Source organism: Mobula birostris, chromosome 3 (assembly GCF_030028105.1).
Source record: "Mobula birostris isolate sMobBir1 chromosome 3, sMobBir1.hap1, whole genome shotgun sequence".
Taxonomy (NCBI): Eukaryota; Metazoa; Chordata; class Chondrichthyes; order Myliobatiformes; family Myliobatidae; genus Mobula; species Mobula birostris.
This window is the reverse complement of record NC_092372.1, coordinates 153010220-153033356: the sequence shown is the minus strand read 5'-3', so window position 1 is coordinate 153033356 and position 23137 is coordinate 153010220. Positions and strand designations below refer to the sequence as shown.

The following is a 23137-nucleotide window of genomic DNA, read 5'->3' as shown; positions in this document are numbered from 1 at the left end:
ATTGGAAGAATGTTCTGTAGACAAATGAGTCCAAAATACAACTTTGTGACTTAAGTGAGAAGTGTTTGGCGAAAAGCAAACGCTGCATTCCAGCACAAGAACTTAATCCCATCTGTGAAATGTGGTGGTGACAGTGTCATGGCTTGGGCCTGCTTTGCTGCCAGGACAACTTGCCATCATTGATGGAACTATGAATTCTGAATTGTACCGGCAAATTTTACAAGAAAACGTCAGGGCATCCATCCATGAACTGAAGCTCAAGCCACCAAGTGCATCATGCAGCAAGGTGATGACCCTGAAATCAGTTTACCAAAGAATGGTTAACGCAGAAATTTCATGTTTTGGAATGGCCGAGTCAAAACCCTGAGAATCCTATAGAAATGTTGTGGACTAACGTGAAGTAAGCAGTTCATGCAAGGAAACCCACCAACAACATCCCAGAGTTGAAGCAGCAAATGGCCTGAAATTCCTCCAAGCTGATGTGCAGAAATAGAGAAAATTCTAAACGGTTCACAAACTTTCTAGCACCACTGTGAATGCTACTAAGCGATAGTCATTGAGGCAGGTCACCACACTCTTCTTGGCCATGGGTATAATTGAAGCCTACAGAGGGTACCACACACTGCCAAAGCGAGAGGTTAAAGATCTCAGTGAACACACCAGTTAGTTGGTTAGCACAGATCTTTAGTACTTGGTCAGGTATTCCACCTGGACCAGATGCTTTTTGTGGATTCACCCTCCTGAAGGCTGCTCACACATTGCCTTTTAAGTATGCCCTTTTAGGTGTTCTTAAATGGCTACCACATAGAACATTTGAAAATAGTACAGGGCCTTCAGCCCACAAATTGTGTCAACCATCCAACCCTTTCCTCCGACAGAGTGCTCCATTTTTCTATTATCCATTAGCCCACATTAGAGCTTCTTAAATGTCCCTAATGCGTCTGCCTCTAACACCACCCTTGGCAGGGCGTTCCACCATTCTCTGTGGAGAAAAAAAAACTTAACTCTGATACCCCTATACTTCCTTCCAATCACCTTAAAATCATGCCTCTGGTATTAGTCATTTCACCCTGGGAAAAGTTTCTAGCTAGCTACACAATCTATACCTCTTATCAAGTCACCTCTCATCCTCATTCACTGGAGAGAAAAGCCCCACCTTGCTCAGCCTACCCTCAGAAGACATGCTCTCTAATCCAGACAACGTCCTGGTAAATCTACTCTGTATCATCTCTAGAACTCCCACGTCCTTCCTATAATGAGGCGACCAGAATTGAACACCACACCGAGTGTGATCTAACCAGGATCTTACAGAGCAGCAACATTATCTCACGGCACATGAACTCAAGCCCCCGATTAATAAAGGTCAATACATCATACACCTTCCTAACAACTTGCAAAGCAACTGTGAAGACGTCAATTCCAAGATCCCTCTGTTTTTCCACCCTGTTAAGTACTGTGCATTAACTAACCCTATATTCTGCCTTCAAATTCAACCTTCTAATGAGAATCACGTCACACTTTTCCTGGTTGAACTCCATCTGCCACTCCTCAGCCCTGCTCTGTATCCCGTCAATATACTGTTGTAATCCATGACTACCTTCTACACTGTCCACACCTTCACCAACTTTACACTTCACCCGAAGAACATGCTGGACCATGAGTTTCATGAGATGGAGTGAATTCTGCTGCTGATGGCCAATTGCACTGGAACAGGCTTCATAAAAAGTTTAGTACATTCAATTTAAAGCAAAGGGTAATTTCTATTTAAGTAAAGGATGCATGGAAAGTCTATGACAGAAGATATTAGCATATTTCAGACTACATTCCAGCATTGCACAAACCATGACAAACAACACCTTCATCATCCTCAGTACTCTAGTGTACCCGTTGATAATTTACTTGCTAGATGTAATTAAAGATACTCAGTAAAATAATTTGTACTACTGAGATTAAGTTTTACCATCTATTTGAAACCCAAATTACCTGGAGAATTCCTCAAAATTCCTGCCCTATGAGTTTCATATCTGCAATGTTCATCAACCAAGATGGGATTTTCTGTTTCAATTAATTTCTCTGTAGAATGCTGAACAAATAAAGAAACCCTTGTCATTATCAGATCAGACAAAATATAAACAGGAATAGATGCAAATGTTAATCCAAGGACCCTTATGAACATCTAGCAGCCAGAATAATATTTACATTTCTATACGAACACAATGAAATGAAAAAAATGCAGACGCTAGAAATTTAAAAGAAAGAACAAAATGAAGCAGGTACTCAGCAGATCAAGCTACTTCTGTGGGAAGAGAAACAGTTTCAACATTTGAGGTCAGAGGCTATTTGTCTGAATGGAAAAGAAAACAAAAGCTTGTAAATCAGCAGGGTGGGCAGATTCTTCTGATAGGTTAAAACCAAGTGAGATAGTACATTTGGATGCAGCGGCCACCACGGGGCCAACCAAAGGTATTATTGTCTTTTCTAAATGTATTTTTCATGATCGCAAGAACCTGCTGGACATCAAGAACTTAAAGTGCAGCAGGTTTGCAGGTCTACCCCATCAATGAGTTGCTCGTCGGCAGAGTCACTGAAGGAGCTCGACATGGTGCAGACCGTGAAGATGCCTGCGACAGAGAAGTGTCAGAATGTGCAAAGCAGTTGTGCAGCCCAACAGCTTGCGATCATCTTGGCCATTTTTCTTGTGATCACAAGACCCGTTGGACAGTGTTAATGTGGAATGTAAGTTCACCTGATTTACTGGCAGATGGTGGGGGAGCTGCACGGTCTCAGTCGTAGTGAGGACTAGAGCTCAGACACAGTGTTGCATGCTTGCAGCCGCCCAGGGAGAGGCGCTGGAATCTGTGCTGGCCCCCCAGTGTTACTTGACAGAAGACAAGCTGTATTGTGTTCAACTGCAAACTGTTGCAACAATCACAGACTCGGGGATTTGGACTATATTATTTTTGTGTGACCTCTTCCCTTCACACTGTACAAGGATCCAAACAGTCATTCCAAAGAAGCAGCAATTCATTTGTTCTTCTTCCAATCTATTGAACCACATTTGATATTCACAATGTGGTCTCCCTCTACAATAAACAAACCAATCACAGGATGGGTGACTGCTTTGCAAGACAATTGCATTGAGTTCCCCAGGGCAACGCCAAGCTTCATGTTAGCTGCCACTCTCTCATCCCACTCTGACCCATCGGTCCGTGGTCTCCCGTATTGTCACAACAAGTGCCAACGTAACCTTGACGAAGAGAACCTCACTTTCCCTCTGGGCACACTGGAGTCTTCAGATAATTTGATTTCTCCATCTATATTAGTCATCCATCTGTGATATCAGCTCACTTCTTTTCTCTTCCCTCTTTTTCTCAAGAATTAGAGGACTGCCAGACTAACCTACTAGGTTTTACCCTCTCTGCGTTATACAATTCTCACACTTGAACTACCCCCATTCATTCAGGGAGCAGAAAACTTGCCAGTTTTGCTCGCCATGGTGAGACCCTATCAGAGATATCTCCTTCCATGAAGTTTCACCAGCTTTTTGAAAACTTTCTGTACAGTTCTGACAGAGCCTCTGACCCAAAACGTTGACTCTGTTGCTCCTCCTACAGATGATGCAGTCTGATCTGATGAGTATTCAGAGCACTTTCTGTTTTTACTTCAGCAGGTCAGGCAGCAGCTATGGACAGAAACTAAATTAACGTTTCACGTTGATGACCTTCTGTGTTTTGAGGATTTTCTGTTCTTATTACAAATCTTGTTGACTTGGGTAGAAAGGGAGAAAACTAAATAAATTAGGTTTTGCCACATACGTGCAATTGTATTAGGAAGAAGGTAAATAAAATACTATGTTTATTTACTATAAATAAAATACAAGGAGAGCAACATTAGTTCAGCAAACAGACAAACTGAACTGCTCATTGGGAATGTTTCTTATCCTCTTCTTAGGCTTGTGACTGAGGACGTTTCCATTCTGATTTACAGAGTTCTGAAATGAAGGAGCATTCAGCTGAGTATTTGTGAGACTTCCATCTGCTCCTGATGCTCCTCCTTCACTTTAGGCCTGAGGCGTCAAGAAATCAGTGAAACCTGCTTCAAGGATATTTAAGCATTTTCTTCAACCTGATGCACAGAATATAGAATTGTACAGCACAACAGACCCTTTGGCCCATCATACTTGTGCAAACCATGACACCAAATTAAACTAACCCCATATGCCTGCAACATAATCTGCATTATTCTTTTCCTTGCTTGCTCATGTGCCTGTCCAAATGCTTCTTAAGTGTTGTTACCATTTTTGCTTCTACTGGTTCCTCCGGGAGCAATTCCGGGCACCTTTGTGTAATAAAAGAAATTGTTTTGTAAACTTTCCCCATCTACGTTGAAGCTATAACTTCTAGTATTTGATATTTCCACCCTGGGAGAAATAAAATCTACCTTATTTGTGCATCTCATGATTTTATATTCTTCTATAATCTCCGCTCACAACAGAGCTCAGAATGTTTGGTAACAGCATGGTCTGTCCCACATTGCCAAATGACAGTAATCTACAGCATCAATGCTAGAGATGTTGGCACAGAATTAACCTTTGTTGGTATGTTAGCTAATCCAAGCCAATGCGATGCAGGACACTGCCTTATGCTTAAGTGCCTCTAGCTAATGAGTAAACACTTTATTCAAGAATTATGGGATCATTGTTTCTCTATCTTCATTGCATTGGACCGGCTCAAAGTCAGCAATCACCTGATGTGTTTAGGCTTTGCTAATTAAAATCTATTAGGCTACTTTATCAAATGAAAAGGCTCGTTTTTGAAAAATGTCCATTTAAGTGGGCATAGGTTACAGGACTGTATTGTGATCTAGCGAACTACCTTTAAGAGAAATGCATCACAAATTGGAAAAGGCTATTGATTACACAGAATTAACCATACTTACCGTTAACTGCAGAGCCCTTTTACCAAACTGCAGAAGTTGATTGCTAAGCTTGTACATGATCCTCTTGACATGTGTGGCATCTGTATCATTAATAACTTTAAAATTGGCCTGGAAGTACCAAACCAAAATTAGTATATAATCAACCTACTTTAACCATCACTTTAATGCTTCAAACTTACTATGGTGTGTTGGCACGACATGCAACAAAAAACGATATTCAACAATTATAAGTAAGAATTATATAAAAAATAAAGAGGTTAAATACAAGATATGGAATAAAATGTGCATAAATACATAAATGCACACCTTTACAAATGGCATGACATGTCTATGAAATGTACTTCTTTCCTTGAGGAAATTGAAGCCTTTTATGATTAAAAAAAAGCAAAAAAAACCATCCACATAGACCAAACGTCCACGAAGATGCACAGACAAAGAACATCAGAATGACAATCAGGTTGAAGGTGTACACATCAACCTGCTCTCTCACATACCCCAAATTTACTTTAAGGTAGATCCAGTAAAATAATCCAATAAGCCACATGTGTTTTACCCAAAATTAACCTGTGGATGAATATATTTCTAAATTTCTCAACTAAACAGCATAATATAAAGCCGTCCAAATATAAAATAGTAAATTAATTATGTGCAACAAAGCTTTTTTTTAAAATTTAGTATTTTTATTCTGCAATACTGTGTTTCTAGCCCTGGCTAAAAATGGGATCTCTTCCAAATATTTTTATTATTAATTTTACATATAAAAATACAGAGTACAAGAAAAAAATATATCAATATATTATACTAAATCACATATAAAGACTCCTTACCCTATATTCATGCATATTAATTCATAACATTGAAATATAGTAATTTTATTATATAAAAAATCTAACCCACTACCAAGACCGAAGCTGATTAGTAAAGAAAAAAAGGAAAGAAAATTATTAGTCATCATCTGTGCTTTAACAGCAAATCAAAGGTTTTGAAAATAATTCAAAAAAGGTCCCCACAATGTTTGAAAGTCTTGGCTAGATTCAGAGATTAAACATCGAATCTTCTCTAAAGTTAAACATGACATCACGTCACGTAACCATTGAGCGTGAATAGGAGGAGCTGCATCTTTCCATTTAAACAAGAGTGTCCTCCTGGCCATAAGAGACACAAAAGCCAAAATGTGCAAGTCAGATGACTCCAAAATAATATCCTTTCCTCCAACGATACCAAATAAAGCAGTTAAAGGATTAGGCTTAAAGTTTACTTTGAAAAGTATCAAGAAAGTTTCCAATACTTCCAATACTTTCCAAGACTTGGGCATGTCTAAAACATATGAATGAGTGAAGCTTCTCCATTATTAAATTTTTCACAATACGAGACAACTTATCCTTGGTCATTATGGGCCCTATGGAGCACTTTAAATTGTAGGAGAGAGTGGGGGGCACATAACGATGAAGTGTTCACCAATTTAAAATTTTGATTCCAAGTTTCCTCAGAAATCGAAGTCTATAAATCTTGTTCCCAAAGATTTTTAGTTTTATCTAAAGGAACACTTTTCATACGCAACAACATATTATAAATATTAGATATAGATCCATTATAAAAAGGTTTCAAATTAAAAATTACATCCAGTAGATTTTTATCAGGACTTTTAGGAAATGCACTTATTTGAGACCATAAAAAATCTCTTATTTGTAGGTATTGAAAAAAATGAGTTTTAGGTAAACTATATTTAGTTGACAGTTGTTCAAATGAAAAGAGACTTCCCTCTACAAACAAGTCCTGAAAGCACTTAATACCTAATCTATCCCATTCTTTAAAAGTCACATCAATGATAGAGGATTTTAAAAAAATAATTAGAAAAAATGGGACTTGAAAGAGAAAATCTCAATAAGCCAATTATTTTCGGAATTGTATCCAAATTCTCATAGTGTGTTTAACTACCAGATTATCAGTTAACTTACTCAGAGACAAAGGAAGTGAGGATCCAAGAAGAGAAATAATAGAAAATTTATTAACTGAGTTAGCTTCTAAAAAAACCCACATCGGGCAATCCTCACGATTAATGTAATATAAACAAAATGTAAGATTTCTTATATTAACTGCCCAATAATAAAATTTAAAGTTTGGTAAGGCTAATCCTCCATTTTTTTTATCTTTCTGAAGATGAATTTTATTTAATCTAGAACGCTTATTCTTCCATATAGAAGAAAATATAATAGAGTCAAGAGAATCAAAGATTTAGGAATAAAAAGCTCTTTTAATTGAAAACGCTGCATACATATTGCAAAACTTATTTTTCATAAGATAGGTACCCCTTACTTTTCTAAAGTAATCAAAAAAAAGATTATTTCACTTAATACTTGACAAATGTAATGTTAGATTTCATTGTAATGTTATGTAGTTCATGTAATGTTAGTGTTCTTATATGTCAAATGTAATGTTAGATTTCAGACAGAAAATGCATCCTACAAGTAATTCTCATTAGCCATCATATCCACCTAGCAGGAGTTAGCCAACAGAATGAGTTATTTTATTTGATACAAATATACCTAAACAGCAGTCGCATATATGTACAGCAATTGTCTACTTGGAAACTGAAGAAGAATGGCCCTTAACTCGGCAATGGAGTTATCAGGGCACCGTCATGATGGTGTTTCCATAGCAAGCTATTCTTGTTTTTACGAGGCCGAGTTGCTAGCTCGACACTCAACCCGATTTGGATTTGAATTTGGGAACCTTCGGTCCGGAGTCCGGCACTGATATTATTGCGCCACCAAGCGGGACACTTGGAAACTGAGCTGTAGTTTAATACAATATTGCCAGAAGCAACTTTAACTTTCACAAGCTGTCTTAAACCAACACTGCATACAAAGGTTGAATGAGCAGCTTCAGGACAGACCGAATTCTATACAGGTTTATACACGTGTTTGATTGCTGTTAGACTGAGAACTGTTTATTCAAGCATGATCACCACCTCTGTCACCACCTCAAAGGGTGAAAATCTGATATCCCTCTAGTTTTGGGGATTTTATAAAAATGCATCATTTTTGATGACCAATTTGAAAATAAAACTCCCTGCCATCTTTAGAAAATATGTTTGGATTTTAAGTAATGTTTTTAAGAAAATTAGAAGAACTTACTAAAAATCCCAAAACGTCCTCCTTTGTTATATCTTCAGGTCTTGACTGAATATACTGTAAAATACAAAGAAAATATTTTGCTGGGGCTGTTAAAGCCAGTGTTACTTGTGTTAAAACTATTGCTAATTCAGAATTTACAGATCTTGATATCTTAAATATAAATCTCAAAATTAACTTAGAGGTGCTGTAAAGTTATACCACTCTTTCAATGACATGCTATAGATGAGTTTACCTAAGTAGAACAAATTCTGGCTGCAGCCATCACCGACATTTGTCCCAGAGGGGGGCTTGCTTTCATATATCAAAAAACGGACTGTCACCTGGGTCACAAGAGTGTCAGTTTCTGATCATGATTTATTGCATGGAAGGACAGCCTTGGGGCTTATTTTCAGTTAACAGAACTCAAAAGGGAAGTCTGAAGCAAGAGAAACAATTGTGAATTATTGAATGGAAAATCCTGCAAAAAGTAGCGAATATGGCCGAGTCCATCACCAGTAAAGCACTCCCCACCACTGAATACACCTACACAGAGCATTGTCGCATCCCCACCACTGAGCACACCTACACACAGCATTGTCGCATCCCCACCACTGAACACACCTACACAGAGCATTGTCACATCCCCACCACTGAGCACACCTACACACAGCATTGTCGCACTGTCACATCCCCACCACTGAGCACACCTACACAGAGTATTGTCGCATCCCCACCACTGAGCACACCAACACACGGCATTGTCGCATCCCCACCACTGAGCACACCTACACAGAGCATTGTCACATCCCCACCACTGAGCACCCCTACACACGGCATTGTCGCATCCCCACCACTGAGCACACCTACACAGAGCATTGTCACATCCCCACCACTGAACACACCTACACAGAGCATTGTCACATCCCCACCACTGAGCACCCCTACAGAGTACTGTCGCATCCTCACCACTGAACACACCTACACAGAGCATTGTCGCATCCTCACCACTGAACACACCTACACAGAGCATTGTCGCATCCTCACCACTGAACACACCTACACAGAGTACTGTCGCATCCTCACCACTGAACACACCTACACAGAGCATTGTCGCATCCCCACCACTGAGCACCCCTACACAGAGCATTGTCACATCCCCACCACTGAACACACCTACACACAGCATTGTCGCATCCTCACCACTGAACACACCTACACACAGCATTGTCGCATCCTCACCACTGAGCACACCTACACAGAGCATTGTCACATCCCCACCACTGAACACACCTACACACAGCATTGTCACATCCCCACCACTGAGCACACCTACACACGGCATTGTCGCATCCTCACCACTGAGCACACCTACACAGAGCATTGTCGCACTGTCACATCCCCACCACTGAGCACACCTACACAGAGCACTGTCACATCCCCACCACTGAGCACACCTACACAGAGTATTGTCACATCCCCACCACTGAGCACACCTACACACGGCATTGTCGCATCCCCACCACTGAGCACACCTACACAGAGCACTGTCACATCCCCACCACTGAGCACACCTACACAGAGCATTGTCACATCCCCACCACTGAGCACACCCACACACAGCATTGTCGCATCCTCACCACTGAACACACCTACACACAGCATTGTCGCATCCTCACCACTGAACACACCTACACAGAGCATTGTCGCATCCTCACCACTGAACACACCTACACAGAGCATTGTCACATCCCCACCACTGAGCACACCTACACAGAGTATTGTCACATCCCCACCACTGAGCACACCTACACACGGCATTGTCGCATCCCCACCACTGAGCACACCTACACAGAGCATTGTCACATCCCCACCACTGAGCACACCCACACACAGCGTTGTCGCACTGTCACATCCCCACCACTGAGCACACCCACACAGAGCACTGTCGCACTGTCACATCCCCACCACTGAGCACACCTACACAGAGTATTGTCGCATCCCCACCACTGAGCACACCTACACACGGCATTGTCGCATCCCCACCACTGAGCACACCTACACACGGCATTGTCGCATCCCCACCACTGAGCACACCTACACAGAGCACTGTTGCATCCCCACCACTGAGCACCCCTACACAGAGCACTGTCGCATCCCCACCACTGAGCACCCCTACACAGAGTATTGTCGCATCCCCACCACTGAGCACACCTACACACGGCATTTTCGCACTGTCACATCCCCACCACTGAGCACACCTACACAGAGCACTGTCGCATCCCCACCACTGAGCACACCCACACAGAGCATTGTCGCACTGTCACATCCCCACCACTGAGCACACCCACACAGAGCATTGTCGCACTGTCACATCCCCACCACTGAGCACACCCACACAGAGCATTGTCGCACTGTCACATCCCCACCACTGAGCACACCTACACAGAGCATTGTCGCACTGTCACATCCCCACCACTGAGCACACCTACACACAGCATTGTCACAGGAAAGCAGCATCATCATCAGGTACCGCCACCACCCAGGTCATGCTCTCTTCTCACTGCTGCCATCAGGAAGCTGGTACAAGAGCCTCAGGACCCACACCACCAACTTCAGGAACAGTTATTACCCCTTAACCATCAGGCTCTTGAACCAAAGGGCATAACTTCACTCAACTTACTTGCCCAATCAGTGAAATGTTCCCACAAACTATGGACTCATGTTCTCGATACTTATTGGTTATTTATTTATTATTATTTCTTCCTTTTCTGTATTTGCACAGGTTGGCTGAACACCTAATTGGTGTGGTCTTTCATTGATTCTATTATGGATTTATTAAGTATGCCCACAATAAAATGAATCTCAGGGCTGTACATGATGACTTACATGTATTTTGACAATAATTTTACTTTGAACTTTTGAAAACGAAACAAGATATAAAGTGTATAAGGTAGATTTAGTGGTAGTAGGACATAAATAAATAGAAAGTAGAGTGAAAGAGCAAGATCTCTACCAAAAAATGGTTATACAAGTTGCTCTGCCAGAGGCAATGGATTAAGGAAAACCAATGTATTTTATTAGAGAGGTTTAAACAGCAAATAGATAATGGGCTAGTTCTGACGAAGAATGACGATGGCAATAGTGAGGGAGAGAGAAATTGGTCCTTCTGCTCTTGAAGGAATCAGTCACATTCAAGACAAAGTATTGTGTGCAGTTTTAGACCCCTAATCTGAGACCTGGAGTATTGTGTGCAGTTTTGGTCCCCTAATCTGAGGAAAGACATCCTTGCCGTAGAGGGAGTACAAAGAAGGTTCACCAGATTGATTCCTGGGATGGCAGGACTTTCATATGATGAAAGATTGGATGAACTAAGCTTATACTCGTTGGAATTTAGAAGATTGGGGGGGGTCTGATTGAAACGTATAAGATCCTAAAGGGATTGGACAGGCTAGATGCAGGAAGATTGTTCCCAATGTTGGGGAAGTCCAGAATGAGGGGTCACAGTTTAAGGATAAAGGAGAAGCCTTTTAGGACCGAGATGAGGAAAAACTTCTTCACACAGAGAGCAGTGAATCTGTGGAATTCTCGGTCACAGGAAACAGTTGAGGCCAGTTCATTGGCTATATTTAAGAGGGAGTTAGATATGGCCTTTGTGGCTAAAGGGATCAGGGGGTATGGAGAGAAGGCAAGTATAGGGTTCTGAGTTGGATGATCAGCCATGATCATACTGAATGGCGGTGCAGGCTGGAAGGGCCGAATGGCCTACTCCTGCACCTATTTTCTATGTTTCTATGTTTAAAGCAGAAAGCGTAGTTACTGCTTGTTTACTGGTGAATTCAAGACTGGGACAAGTGTAGGAGAGAAGGAAGGCTGAGGCATTTGGTTAGATGAAGGAAGCTTATAATTGGAAATGGAAAGAAATAAGAAGATTAGTTGTAAAGTTGTATGAGGAGAATGATGTGAGACTCCACAATAATGTGGATCAGTACAGCAGCATAATGGCTAGCACAACACTTTGCCATACCAGCGACCCGGGTTCACTTCCCACCAAAGCCTGTAAGGAATATGTACGTTCTCCCCTTGACTACGCGAGTTTCCTCTGGGTGTTCTGGCTTCCTCTCACAGTTCAAAGACATACCAGTTGGTAGGTTAATTGGTCATTGTATATCGTCCCATGATTAGGCTAGGGCTAAATCAGAGAACTACTTGGATGGTGCAGCCCAAAGGGCCAGAAGTGCCTATTCCGCACTATAACTCAATAAATAAATAAAAGAAAGATAAATAAATAAATTAGCAAGCAAGCACACAAGCAAACTTGGTGATTTCACCGCATTTGAGATCCTGTGTCCTATCCCCATACAGAGAAAGCAATAAAAATACCGTAGTGAAGTTTAGGGGAAAAAATACTGAACTACCATTGTAACAAGAAATGCTGAAAATACTCAGCAAATCATGCAACAACAATAGAACTTATTAATATTTCTCATCAATGATTTCATCAGAACAAAGAAAAGTTAATCAAACATCCTTTAAGTTGAAGTTTAAAATATGATGAATTTCTAATTGTTTTTAATTCCACTGAAAGGTCACTGAGTTGAACTGGTAACACCCTCGCTGTCCCTCTCTCTATAGACTCTGCTCAACCTGCTGAATATTTAAGCTTTTTCTGCTTTCAACCATTGACTTTTTGTCTTTGTGATACAAAAGCATGCAATAGAATATCTGCTAGTAAATGGAACTGTAAATGTTCAGAAAGGCAATAAGAGATTATCTTGCCCAAAAAAAAATTAGATATTCTGTTTTATTAAATTTCAAAGATTCATTCAAAGAAATTTATTCAGATACAACATTTTTTTTTAAACAACAAAATATAGTAGCATTGCTTGAATATTTCTTGAATGTCAGTAATACCTTTTCTGTTGCCCAATAACTGGTATCATATCGTTTGTGGTCATCATCTCGATAGTTCCTGTTAAGAAAAGCAGATTTCATTTTCAGCTGTTTAATCTACCACTTGAATATTGGGTTAAGTCAGGACATAAAGAACTCATTCACATTACTTCCAAGAAATGAGTGAGATTATTTTTTTCCCTCTGTACTTAAATGAGAGAATGCAATCTACTGCTCTGATGCTGGCCATCTCACAACTCAGTCATGAGAATACGAGAACAAGGTAGAGATCAAAGAAATAAAGATTACTTAAATCACCACACGTAATCTTTTCCAAAGCCAATATACCATGGTTAAGCTCACTAGGAGCTCCCGCCTAAATGTAACTAAAGATTTAACAGTAAATTAATCTCTTGTGATTATAATTAACAGTAAAGCCCTTTCATCTGTTAACCACTCTTTCTCCTGACATCCCAAATGAATCTAGCTTTAGCCTTCTGCGCTTTACCTACATGATACTGTCTTAACGTCAACTTCAAAAATATGGCATCAGTTTCATGTATACAGTGAAACCTAGTCCTTTCTTTCCTTCATCTCCCTAATCCACTCCGTTACTGTTCTAAATTGTCAGAAAGCTTGTCTAATGTTTATTAGGCAAAAGTATCAGGAAGACCAAAGCTATCATCCACAGACCTATAACAAAATCTGTTCCCTACTCAATACTCCACTCATCTCCTTGTAACTGTTCACAACCTCAGAGACACTTCTGATACTGGCATGAGTTCCAAATCAAATATCCACGCCATCAATAAGTTATTTTATTTTGACTTCATAGTCACTTGACACAATCATTGCTTCACTTCAGTGGTTGCATAACAACTTCTACACTTGACTAATCCAATACATTTTCGATCAGCCTTCCTTAGACTACTCTCCTTAAATTTAAAGCTCTAACTTGAAATAAATCTCTTTGTTTTCAACTCCATACTGACTTGTATTTGGGCAATACCCTGTTTCGAATCCCCTCAATCTCACCAGCTCCTCAGTTAACCAGCTCCTGGTTAATCACACATCTAATCAATTCAGATTAGGAGCGTCATCTGGCTGATGGCACAAACCCTGCAATGGAGATGTCTAACAGGAAAAATATATTCTGTCTCATTTCAGATCATTTCATTGATCAAAATGAAAAATGTCAGTGAAAATAGAAAATGCTCAAAAAGTCAGGGAACATCTAAAGGGCAACGAAAATCAAAAAATCTACAGATGTTGGAACTCGGAAATTAGAAACAGAAAATGCTAGCAGAACAGGCAGCATCGGGCAAAATGGTGTTAACATTTCGGGAGTGCTAGTGCGCATGTGTGTGGATTAGACGTGTTTGGTCAGTGCTCCTCTCCGAGGCCTCGATAAAATTACTATTTTACCGTGTTCTATTCATTCATAGGCCAACAGTGTCTAAACTAAGTGTCTGGAAAAGTTTGACAATGCTGAAGGCAAATAAAGCCAAGACCGCTGACTGCCAAACTACCGAGGTTAGTGCTAACAACGGGGTTGGTAAAGAACTTCTCCGCGTCTGCCAGATAAAACTTACGCCATGTGCAAGGAATTAGGTCAGGAGATTCTGAGTCAGTTCTGCACGGCATTAACGACCGCTTTGATGTTTTTGAGGCCAATTCTGAGGCGCTTGTGGCCTCCCAGGCTGACTTACAAGCCAGTGTGGCTAATCAAGAGCTAACCACCAGTGACCTTGAAGCACACATGCAAGAACTTGAGTATTCAGAGCTAATGAGACAAAATAGCCAGCTTGAAGCTAAAGTGCATGACTTAGAGGCTTGTTCCCAGAGACATAATATTAAGATTGTTGGGGTACAAGAGGGCGAGGAGGATGGTAAACCTACTGAATTTGTTTCCAGACTGATTCCCAAGTTGCTCAGGGAAGAGCATTTCCCATATCCGGTTAAAGTCAATCGCGTGCATCGCTCTCTCTATCTGAAGCCAGCTGCCGGTGGGAAACCGCATACCATTTTGGCGCGTATCCATCGCTTTCAAGTGGAAGAGCTGATCTTGGGCTGCAGCAGACTACAACCCATGGAGTACAAGGGAAACAAGGTCTTGATCTTCCCGGACTATACTAAAGAGGTGACAACTCAACGTCGTGCCTTTCGTGATGTACTGCAAACTCTGTGTGATGGAGGGATCAAGCACACCCTGCGGTATCCGGCTAGGCTCTATATTTATCCTGACGAAGGGTCTCAGCCTGAAACGTCGACTGTACCTCTTCCTAGAGATGCTGCCTGGCCTGCTGCGTTCACCAGCAACTTTGATGTGTGTTGCCCTATATCTATCATCAAGATGGAAGAGCGCTTAAAGTATATGATGACCCGATAGAAGCAGCACAATTCTTGAAAAAGAATAATGCACGAAAAAGGGAGTAGATATATTGACACTGTTTATTCAGCTTATATTTGTGCCGGTTTCCATGTTGGGATACGGGGAGGGACCTGATTGTTATACGTGGTTTTGCAATGCTGTATGCCGCACTGGGATTTAATTGCAGAGAATGTTCTAAATATTTTTGTTAATATAAGGGTTAAGTTTGAGTTGGTGTCATGAATGTTCAGTTTCAGGTGCGGACACTGGATAACTCTCCCCAGCCCTAATAGCATTTGTTTAATGGTATTATATAATTTGTGTTATAAATTTTCTCAGGGTGTTTGTGATTGTGTAATGTTAGTTACCTGCCCAGCAGCTCCTTTTGGGATGGAAATGGGGAACTATGTGTCTGGTTTAGGGAGACACAAAGGGGGTGGGTTAGGGTGTGTGTTGTTTTTGTTTATAGCTCAGGCATGATTTTTTGTGTATGTTGTGTTCTCATGAGGCTGCCAGTTATTTTGCATTGTTTACTATGTTTGTGCTCAACTCTAATAATCTCTTTTTTATTCTCATATGCAGAGGCCTTGCGGTAGAACGCAGCTGGGGGCTAAAGATATTACAATAGTCTCGTGGAATGTTAAGAGCCTTGGTCATGTTGTTAAGAGGGATAAAGTTTTTAGACATCTCAAATCTCTATCTGCAGATGTGATTTTTCTACAGGAAACCCATATCAAAGTAACTGAGCAACGCAGATTGAGGTCTAGCTGGATATCGCAGGTTTACCAGTCACGATCTACTTCTCATACCCGTGCTGTGGCTATACTCTTTAGGAAAAATATTCCATTTCAACTCACTTCCATGACTACAGATCCTCTCGGCAGGTTTATTATGATCTCTGGCACCATTAATTCGTTTCCACTAACCTTCCTTAATATTTATGGTCCAAACACAGACGAGCCAGATTTTTGTAGGAAAGTTTTTGATTTACTTCCGGATGCCAGTAATTCAAATATAATAATCGGCGGTGACTTGAATTGCTACCTGGATCCATATTTAGATAGATTGTCCTCCCGGCCGCCCTCAAATATTGTGTCAGTGCAGGTCCTAAATAATTTGATTAGATCTAGGAATTTAGTAGATATTTGGCAAGCTCAACATCCCACCAACAAGGATTATTCTTATTATTCTCATGTTCACAAATCTTAGAGTAGAATAGACTATTTTTTAGTTGATTCTCATTTAATATCTCGTGTTACCAATACAAGATATCATAATAGATTAATTTCTGACCCTAGCCCCTTGACAATGTCCCTTTCCAAACGAATCTATTCCTGGCCTTTTAACCCCTCCCTACTTGCTGATAAGAAATTTATAGAATATATCACCACCAGATTAAAAGATTTTATAGAAATTAATGATAACGGCGAGGTGTCAGATTCCACACTCTGGGAGACATTAAAAGTTGTAATCCATGGGTATATAATTTCATATGAATCCACTGCTAAGAGGGAGAGAGAAGGGCGATTATTAGAGATTGAGAATACTCTCCCAACCCTCGAAGCGACATACCAGGCTTCAAAATCCTCTGAAGATTATAATAAAATAATGAAGCTTAAATATGAGTACAATTGTATCTTGGGTAGTCAAATAAATAATCTCCTCTTAAAATTAAGACAAAAGCATTTTGAAATGGGGGACAAGCCTGAGGGGCTCCTGGTGTGGCAGCTCAGGGGCGCCCAGGCCCTAAGGTCAATTCATTGCATTAGATCGAGGGCGGGTACCCTGTTAACTAATCCCAAAGAGATAAATGACTGTTTTAAAGAATTTTACAGCGAACTCTACACCTCTAAATTCAATGCCACTCAATCTGATTTGAATGACTTCTTTGATTCTCTTGTAATGCCGAGACTTAGTGACGCTGCGAGGGAGGACTTAGATTCTGACTTCACATTGGAAAAAATAACTTCTGCCATTAAGTCATTTCCGTCCAGCAAGGCTACTAGGCCGGATGGATTCGGCTGTGAATTTTATAAGAAATTCTGTGATATCTTTGCCCCATTTCTCCTCAGAATGATATCTTGCTCTAAGAGAGATAAAGCCTTGCCTAGGACATTGTAGGACATTGTACGAGGCTATCATTTCCCTCATTTTAAAGAAAGGTAAAGAGGAAACAGACCTGGCCAGCTATAGGCCCATTGCTCTCCAGAATTTTGATAGGAAGGTAATTACTAAAATGCTGGCTAACCAACTAAATAAGCATTTGTCTTCTATCATTCATCTTGATCAGACAGGATTTGTCCCAGGTCGTTCTCTTTTCCCAGTGTCAGATGCCTCCTTAATACTATATATGCTGATCATGGGAAAGCGAATGGGGCAACAATTTTATCCCTTGATGCACAAAAGGCTTTTGACCAGATTGAGTGGCCTTACATGTTTGAGTCACTGTACGGGTTTGGGTTCGGTGAGTCATTTGTATCTTGGGTAAAACTGATATACGCCAGCCCAATGTGTTCTATTATAACTAATGGTGACAATTCAGCTCTGTGTCCCCTACACTGTTCAGCCAGCAGGGGGCGCCCTCTCTCGCCGGCCCTTTCTGCCATCGCGGTAGAGCCCCTTGCCCTAAAAATAAGAAGTCACCCAAACATTCTGGGTTTGAAAGTCGGACGTATTGAAACACTTATTAGTTTATATGCTGACGATGTGATACTGTACTTACAAAACTCAGAAAAGTCAGTCCCTCTTCTAGATTTAATCACCCCTTTTGGCAGACTATCGGGATACTCAATCAACTGGACAAAAAGTGACCTTGTGCCCCTCTCCAATGACTACACGCAGGGTTTTTTGGAAAGTGTCCCGTTCAAAGTAGTTAAAGATCACCTTACTTATCTCGGCTTGACAATCCCCAAAGATCCTAAATTAATATTCAAATTAAACTTTGCAGAGTTTATTTCAAAACTTAAAACAGAATATAGAAAGTTGGAAAACCCTACCTCTGTCCATGATTGGCCATATAAATTCAATTAAGATGGTTTCCCTTCCTTGATTTCTCTATCTTTGTCAGAATCTCCCCATTTTTCTTACATCAGCTTTCTTTTAAAGAGTTGGACTCCATAATATTGTCTTAAAAAAGGAATTATAAGAATCACAGGATCTCAAAAATTCAGTTACAAAAGCCCAAGTCTGAAGGAGGGCTGGGATTACCTGTATTTAGGCACTATTATTGGGCTGTCAATGCTAGGGCTTTAATGTTTTGGCAACAGGGGGCTTCGCGTAACCTAGCCCCTGGGGCTCCCTTGTGGCTATGTATGGAGTCTAACTCTGTTGTCAATTCGTCCTTGCCAGCCATTCTGTTCTCCAAGTTAGAGAGGCTTCAAAAAGTTTGAGTTTTGTTTTGAAAAATTTGAAAAATTCTGTCAGAATTCTAAATCAGATTAGGAGTGTTCTGAATTTACCAGAGACCTCTGTACAAACATCAATCTGTTTCAATCACTCCTTTCTACCCTCATGGTCAGATAAAACCTATCATGCTTGGAGGGAGAAGAGTCTAGTTTCTACTGAAGACCTGTACATAGAGGGACGGTTTGCAACATTTAGTCTGCTGAAAGAGAAATTTGAGCTGCCTCATTCACACTTTTTTCGTTATTTACAAATTAGACACTATATTCAATCTAAGATTTGTAATTTTGAAATCCTTCCAGGGAAACATATGTTTTTTGATATTTTAAAGAACCCTCCTGATTCCAGGCATCTCGTTTCTAAGTTTATACGTTTGTTTGATAATTGCACTGTAGCGTCTACTGTGAAGATTAGTGATGCCTGGAGAGAGGAGTTGGGCATTGAATTATCTGAAGCTGCCTGGGATAAGCGTTTGTCTATGATACAGGCTTGCTCTGTTAACAGCAGGCACCAACTGATCCAGTTTAAAGTTGTCCACCGTCTCCATTACTCTAAACCTAGATTGCACAGGATTTACCCTTCTGTCTCGCCAATGTGTGATAGGTGCCAAGGGACGGAAGCCACTTTGTCACACACCTTTTGGTTTTGCCCATTACTGACTGGATTTTGGGGTCGAAAATATTCGACTGGTACTGAAAGGCCTATAAAAGGTCCTTCCCCTTGGAAGCTGGTCTCGCTATATTTGGTTGCTTGCAATCTACTATTTGTTTCCCTGCAGCCATACAACAGTCTCTGATGCTGAGGATGATTGTTGCCAAAAGACTTATCTTGAGGGAATCGAAATCACCCTCTCCCCCTTCCTTTCGGAGATGGATGGCTGATATACTCTCAGTCATACAGCTGGAGAAACTTAGGCTCTTGAGAACCAATTCAATTAAAACATTTTCGGCTATCTGGGATCCATTCCTTGCCTACCTGGACGAGGCCGGGGACGGATCAGCAATTTCCCCCCAGCTGATTTCTTACGGCTCTCAGTTGAGATTTAATGTTTAGTATTTTTGAGCACTTTGTACAATAGGCATCCCTCTAATGTTATGTCATTTTTTTTGCTTATTTCTTTTCTATACATGTCTGAGCTGGTATGTTTTTGTTGATTTCATTGTTTTTTTTTTTGAAAATTTTGAAAATAAAGTATTTTTTAAAAAATGGTCGTAACATTTAAGCCCTAATGTCTTTTCTGCCTATCCATTGGGTGCCTCACCATTTTTACATTAATTTGCAAAATATGGATCTCTGTGCCAACACTTCTAAATTGAAGATGACGATCACGGTCAACCACATTGGAGGATGTAGAGTTCAACATAGATCACAGTGAATACAAACAGTCTAATTCCCGGGTTCAAGGAATCAGAAACTAGAGGGCATATGTTTAAGGTGAGAGGGGAGAAATTTAATAGAAACTAGAGTGGGAACATTTTAATTTAGAGGATGGTGTGAAAGTGGAATGGGCTAACAGAAGAAATAGTTGAGGAAGGTACGTTTAACAATATTCAAATAACACATGGACAGGTATATTCTCAGAACAGGTCTAGATGGAAATGGGCCAAACTTGGACAAATAGGACTAAGTTACGTAGTCATGTTGATCGCCATGGACCATTCCAACCAAGGCTAATTTCTGTGCCATGTAGTGTGAATCAAAAAGTGAGGTCATCAACTTTGGAAAGACAAATTATCTTAGGACATGTAGAGGAATAGCAGATGGCATGGCAGAGGTATGTCAAAAGAGCCCGTTTCTGTATTACCTGGACTTATCTCTTTGTTTGTGGTCATCTCTAGAGTTCCATATGCTTTCCTGTCTCTGGTCCACATCTCTATCAAAATGCTTAGATTCTTCTTTTTCCACTTTATCCTCCATTAATTTTGACCGTTTAATTGATCGTTTACATTCATCTCGCCAATCTTCTCCAGGATGTCTGATTTCTTCAAAAACATGTTATAAAAAGGTGTATATCGTTCTACAAACACACAGTATTACTTTACAAACATACATGTATAGAAAATCTTGAAATAAAACTTTTAACCTGCTCCTCTACTGGAATAATCACAGAAACTTTACAGGTAAGGAGGCCATTGATTCTGTCACAGATGTACAAAATTCCGGTGATACTGTTCAAGGCTGACAAACCAAACTGTAAATCTCCAGCAATCCAACTACAAAGAGATGCACAAAATAAAGCCTCTCTTCTACTTTTCCCTCCATCTGGATGTTCTTTCAGTATTCCACAGTCTTGTAGTAGAATAGCAATATGCATACCCCACCAAGCCACCTCATTTTTTGTTGATTTTAACAGTTTGATAAAACAGGTATTTAAATATCTCACGATAACTATAGTCAAAACAATTAAAATTTGTACTACCTTTGGAGCTTTCTCTCTTCCTAGTCTGGTTATGTTTTCTTGTTGAGGATTCACTTCGAGAATATTTGGAAACTGTCCAAGATTCAGCTGAAAACCAAATTATTGTTGTTAAAAGTTATTAGTATCCTAAAATGATACATATCGTACGTACTGGTAATATATCTGGTCTTGTGTGCAATATAATTTCTAACAATCTGCCATAAATTTCACTTCTGCTACTCAAATCCTATCCTGCATGAAAAACTTTTCATCCACAAAATTAAAATACACATCCTTTTTTTAAAGACACAAACATCTCACTAATTCACTTAAAAAGTATTGATGTGAAGAACTTACTCCCTTCTTTTTTCTCATTTGCTGATTATCTGCATCATGTTCATTTCCAATTTCCAGCATTGATTTTTTTTTTTGCTTCCCAAAGATCTATTTTCCTCTTTTAAAGATATTAATCACCCCACAATGTTTTAAGAACAACTTTCTCCACCCCCATCAGATTTCCGAACAGATCATGAACACTACCCCGCCTTTCTTTTGGCACTATTTATATTTGTAATTTCTAGTAATTATTATGTCTTCCACTGCACTACTGCCTCAAAACAACAAATTTCACAACATATCAGTGATAATAAATCTCATTTGGTTTTAATTAAGTTCAAAGTAAATTTATTATCAAAGTACACGTCACCATATACGACCTTGAGATTCATTTTCTTGTGGGCATACACAGTAAATCCAAGAAACACAATAGAATCAATGAAAGACTGCGCCCAACAGGACAGGCAAACAATGTTCAAGTGGCAACAAACTGTGCAACAGAGAAAGAAACTGAGAACATGAGATGAAAAGAGTAAAACATTAGATGAAATGTCCCTGGAAGTGAGTCAATAGGTTGTGGGAACAGTGATGGGTGAGTGAAGTTATTCCTTCTGGTTCAAGAACCTGATGGTTGAGGGGTAATAACTGTTTCTGAACCTGGTGATGTGGGTCCCAAGGATTGTGTATCTTCTTCATGATGGCAGCAGCGAGAAGAGAGCATGATCCAAGTGATGGGTGTCCTTGATGATGATGGATATCCACTACTTTTTAGAGGATTTCCTGCTGAAGGGTGTTGGTGTTTTGATACCAGGTTGTAATGCATGCAGTCCGCGTACTCTCCACCACACACCCACAGAAGTTTGTCAAAGTTTTAAATGTCATACCAAATCTTCGCAAACTTCTAAGAAAGTAGAGGTGCTGAAGTGCTTTCTTCATAATTACACTTACATGCTACGCCTAGAACAGATTCTCTGAAATAGTAACACAGAGGCACTTGTTAATCATCTCCACCTCTGATCCCCCGATGAAGACTGGCTCATGAACTCCCAGTTTCCTCTTCCTGAAGTCAATAATCAGCTCCATGGTCTTCCTAACATCAAGCAAGAGATTGTTGTGACACCACGCAGCCAGATTTTCAATCTCCTACCTATATGCTAATAGTCACCACTTTAGATTCAGCCAATCAGTGGTGTCACCGGCAAAATTAAATATAGCATTGGAGCTGTGCTTAGCCTCACAGTCACAAGTATAAAGTGAGTAGAGCAGGGAGCTAAGCACGCAGCCTTGTGGTGCACCTGTGCTGATGGAGATCGTAGAGGAGAGATTGTTGCCAATCTGAACCAACTGGGGTCTACAAGTCAGGAATGAATAATAGGTTCAAGGCATTATTTGGCAAAGCAGGGTAGCAGATAGCACAACATTTTATGATAACAGTTGTGAGACTGGAGTTCAATTCTTGCCACTGTCAACAAGGAGTTTGCACATTCTCCCTGTGACGGTAGAAGTTTCCTGTGGGTGCTCTGGTTTTCTCACATGTTGCAAAGATGTTTAAGCATAGTATATCAAATTCTGCATTCAATATACTCACAGAACTATACAGCACAGACACAGGCTCTTCAGCACACTGCGCTATACATAAAATACCTATGTATTTTTACAGAGACAAGAGACTGCAGATGCTGGAAA

The 23137-nt window shown here is 40.3% G+C and overlaps 1 protein-coding gene across 9 annotated transcripts in view; it reads right to left on the bottom strand.

The window, feature by feature from the left end:
• The window catches only part of LOC140195339 (uncharacterized), a 123319-nt gene that overhangs the window by 6301 nt on the left and 93881 nt on the right, over positions 1–23137 (bottom strand). For 6 of the 9 annotated variants that reach the window (XM_072253481.1, XM_072253483.1, XM_072253485.1 and 3 more), the window contains 6 exons: positions 21137–21223; positions 20522–20699; positions 12966–13023; positions 8076–8129; positions 4939–5046; positions 1984–2083 (listed from right to left, as the gene is read on the bottom strand). In XM_072253481.1, the coding sequence (XP_072109582.1) occupies positions 1984–2083; positions 4939–5046; positions 8076–8129; positions 12966–13023; positions 20522–20699; positions 21137–21223 (585 nt within the window). The other 3 variants (XM_072253487.1, XM_072253486.1, XM_072253489.1) reach the window with 3 other exon arrangements.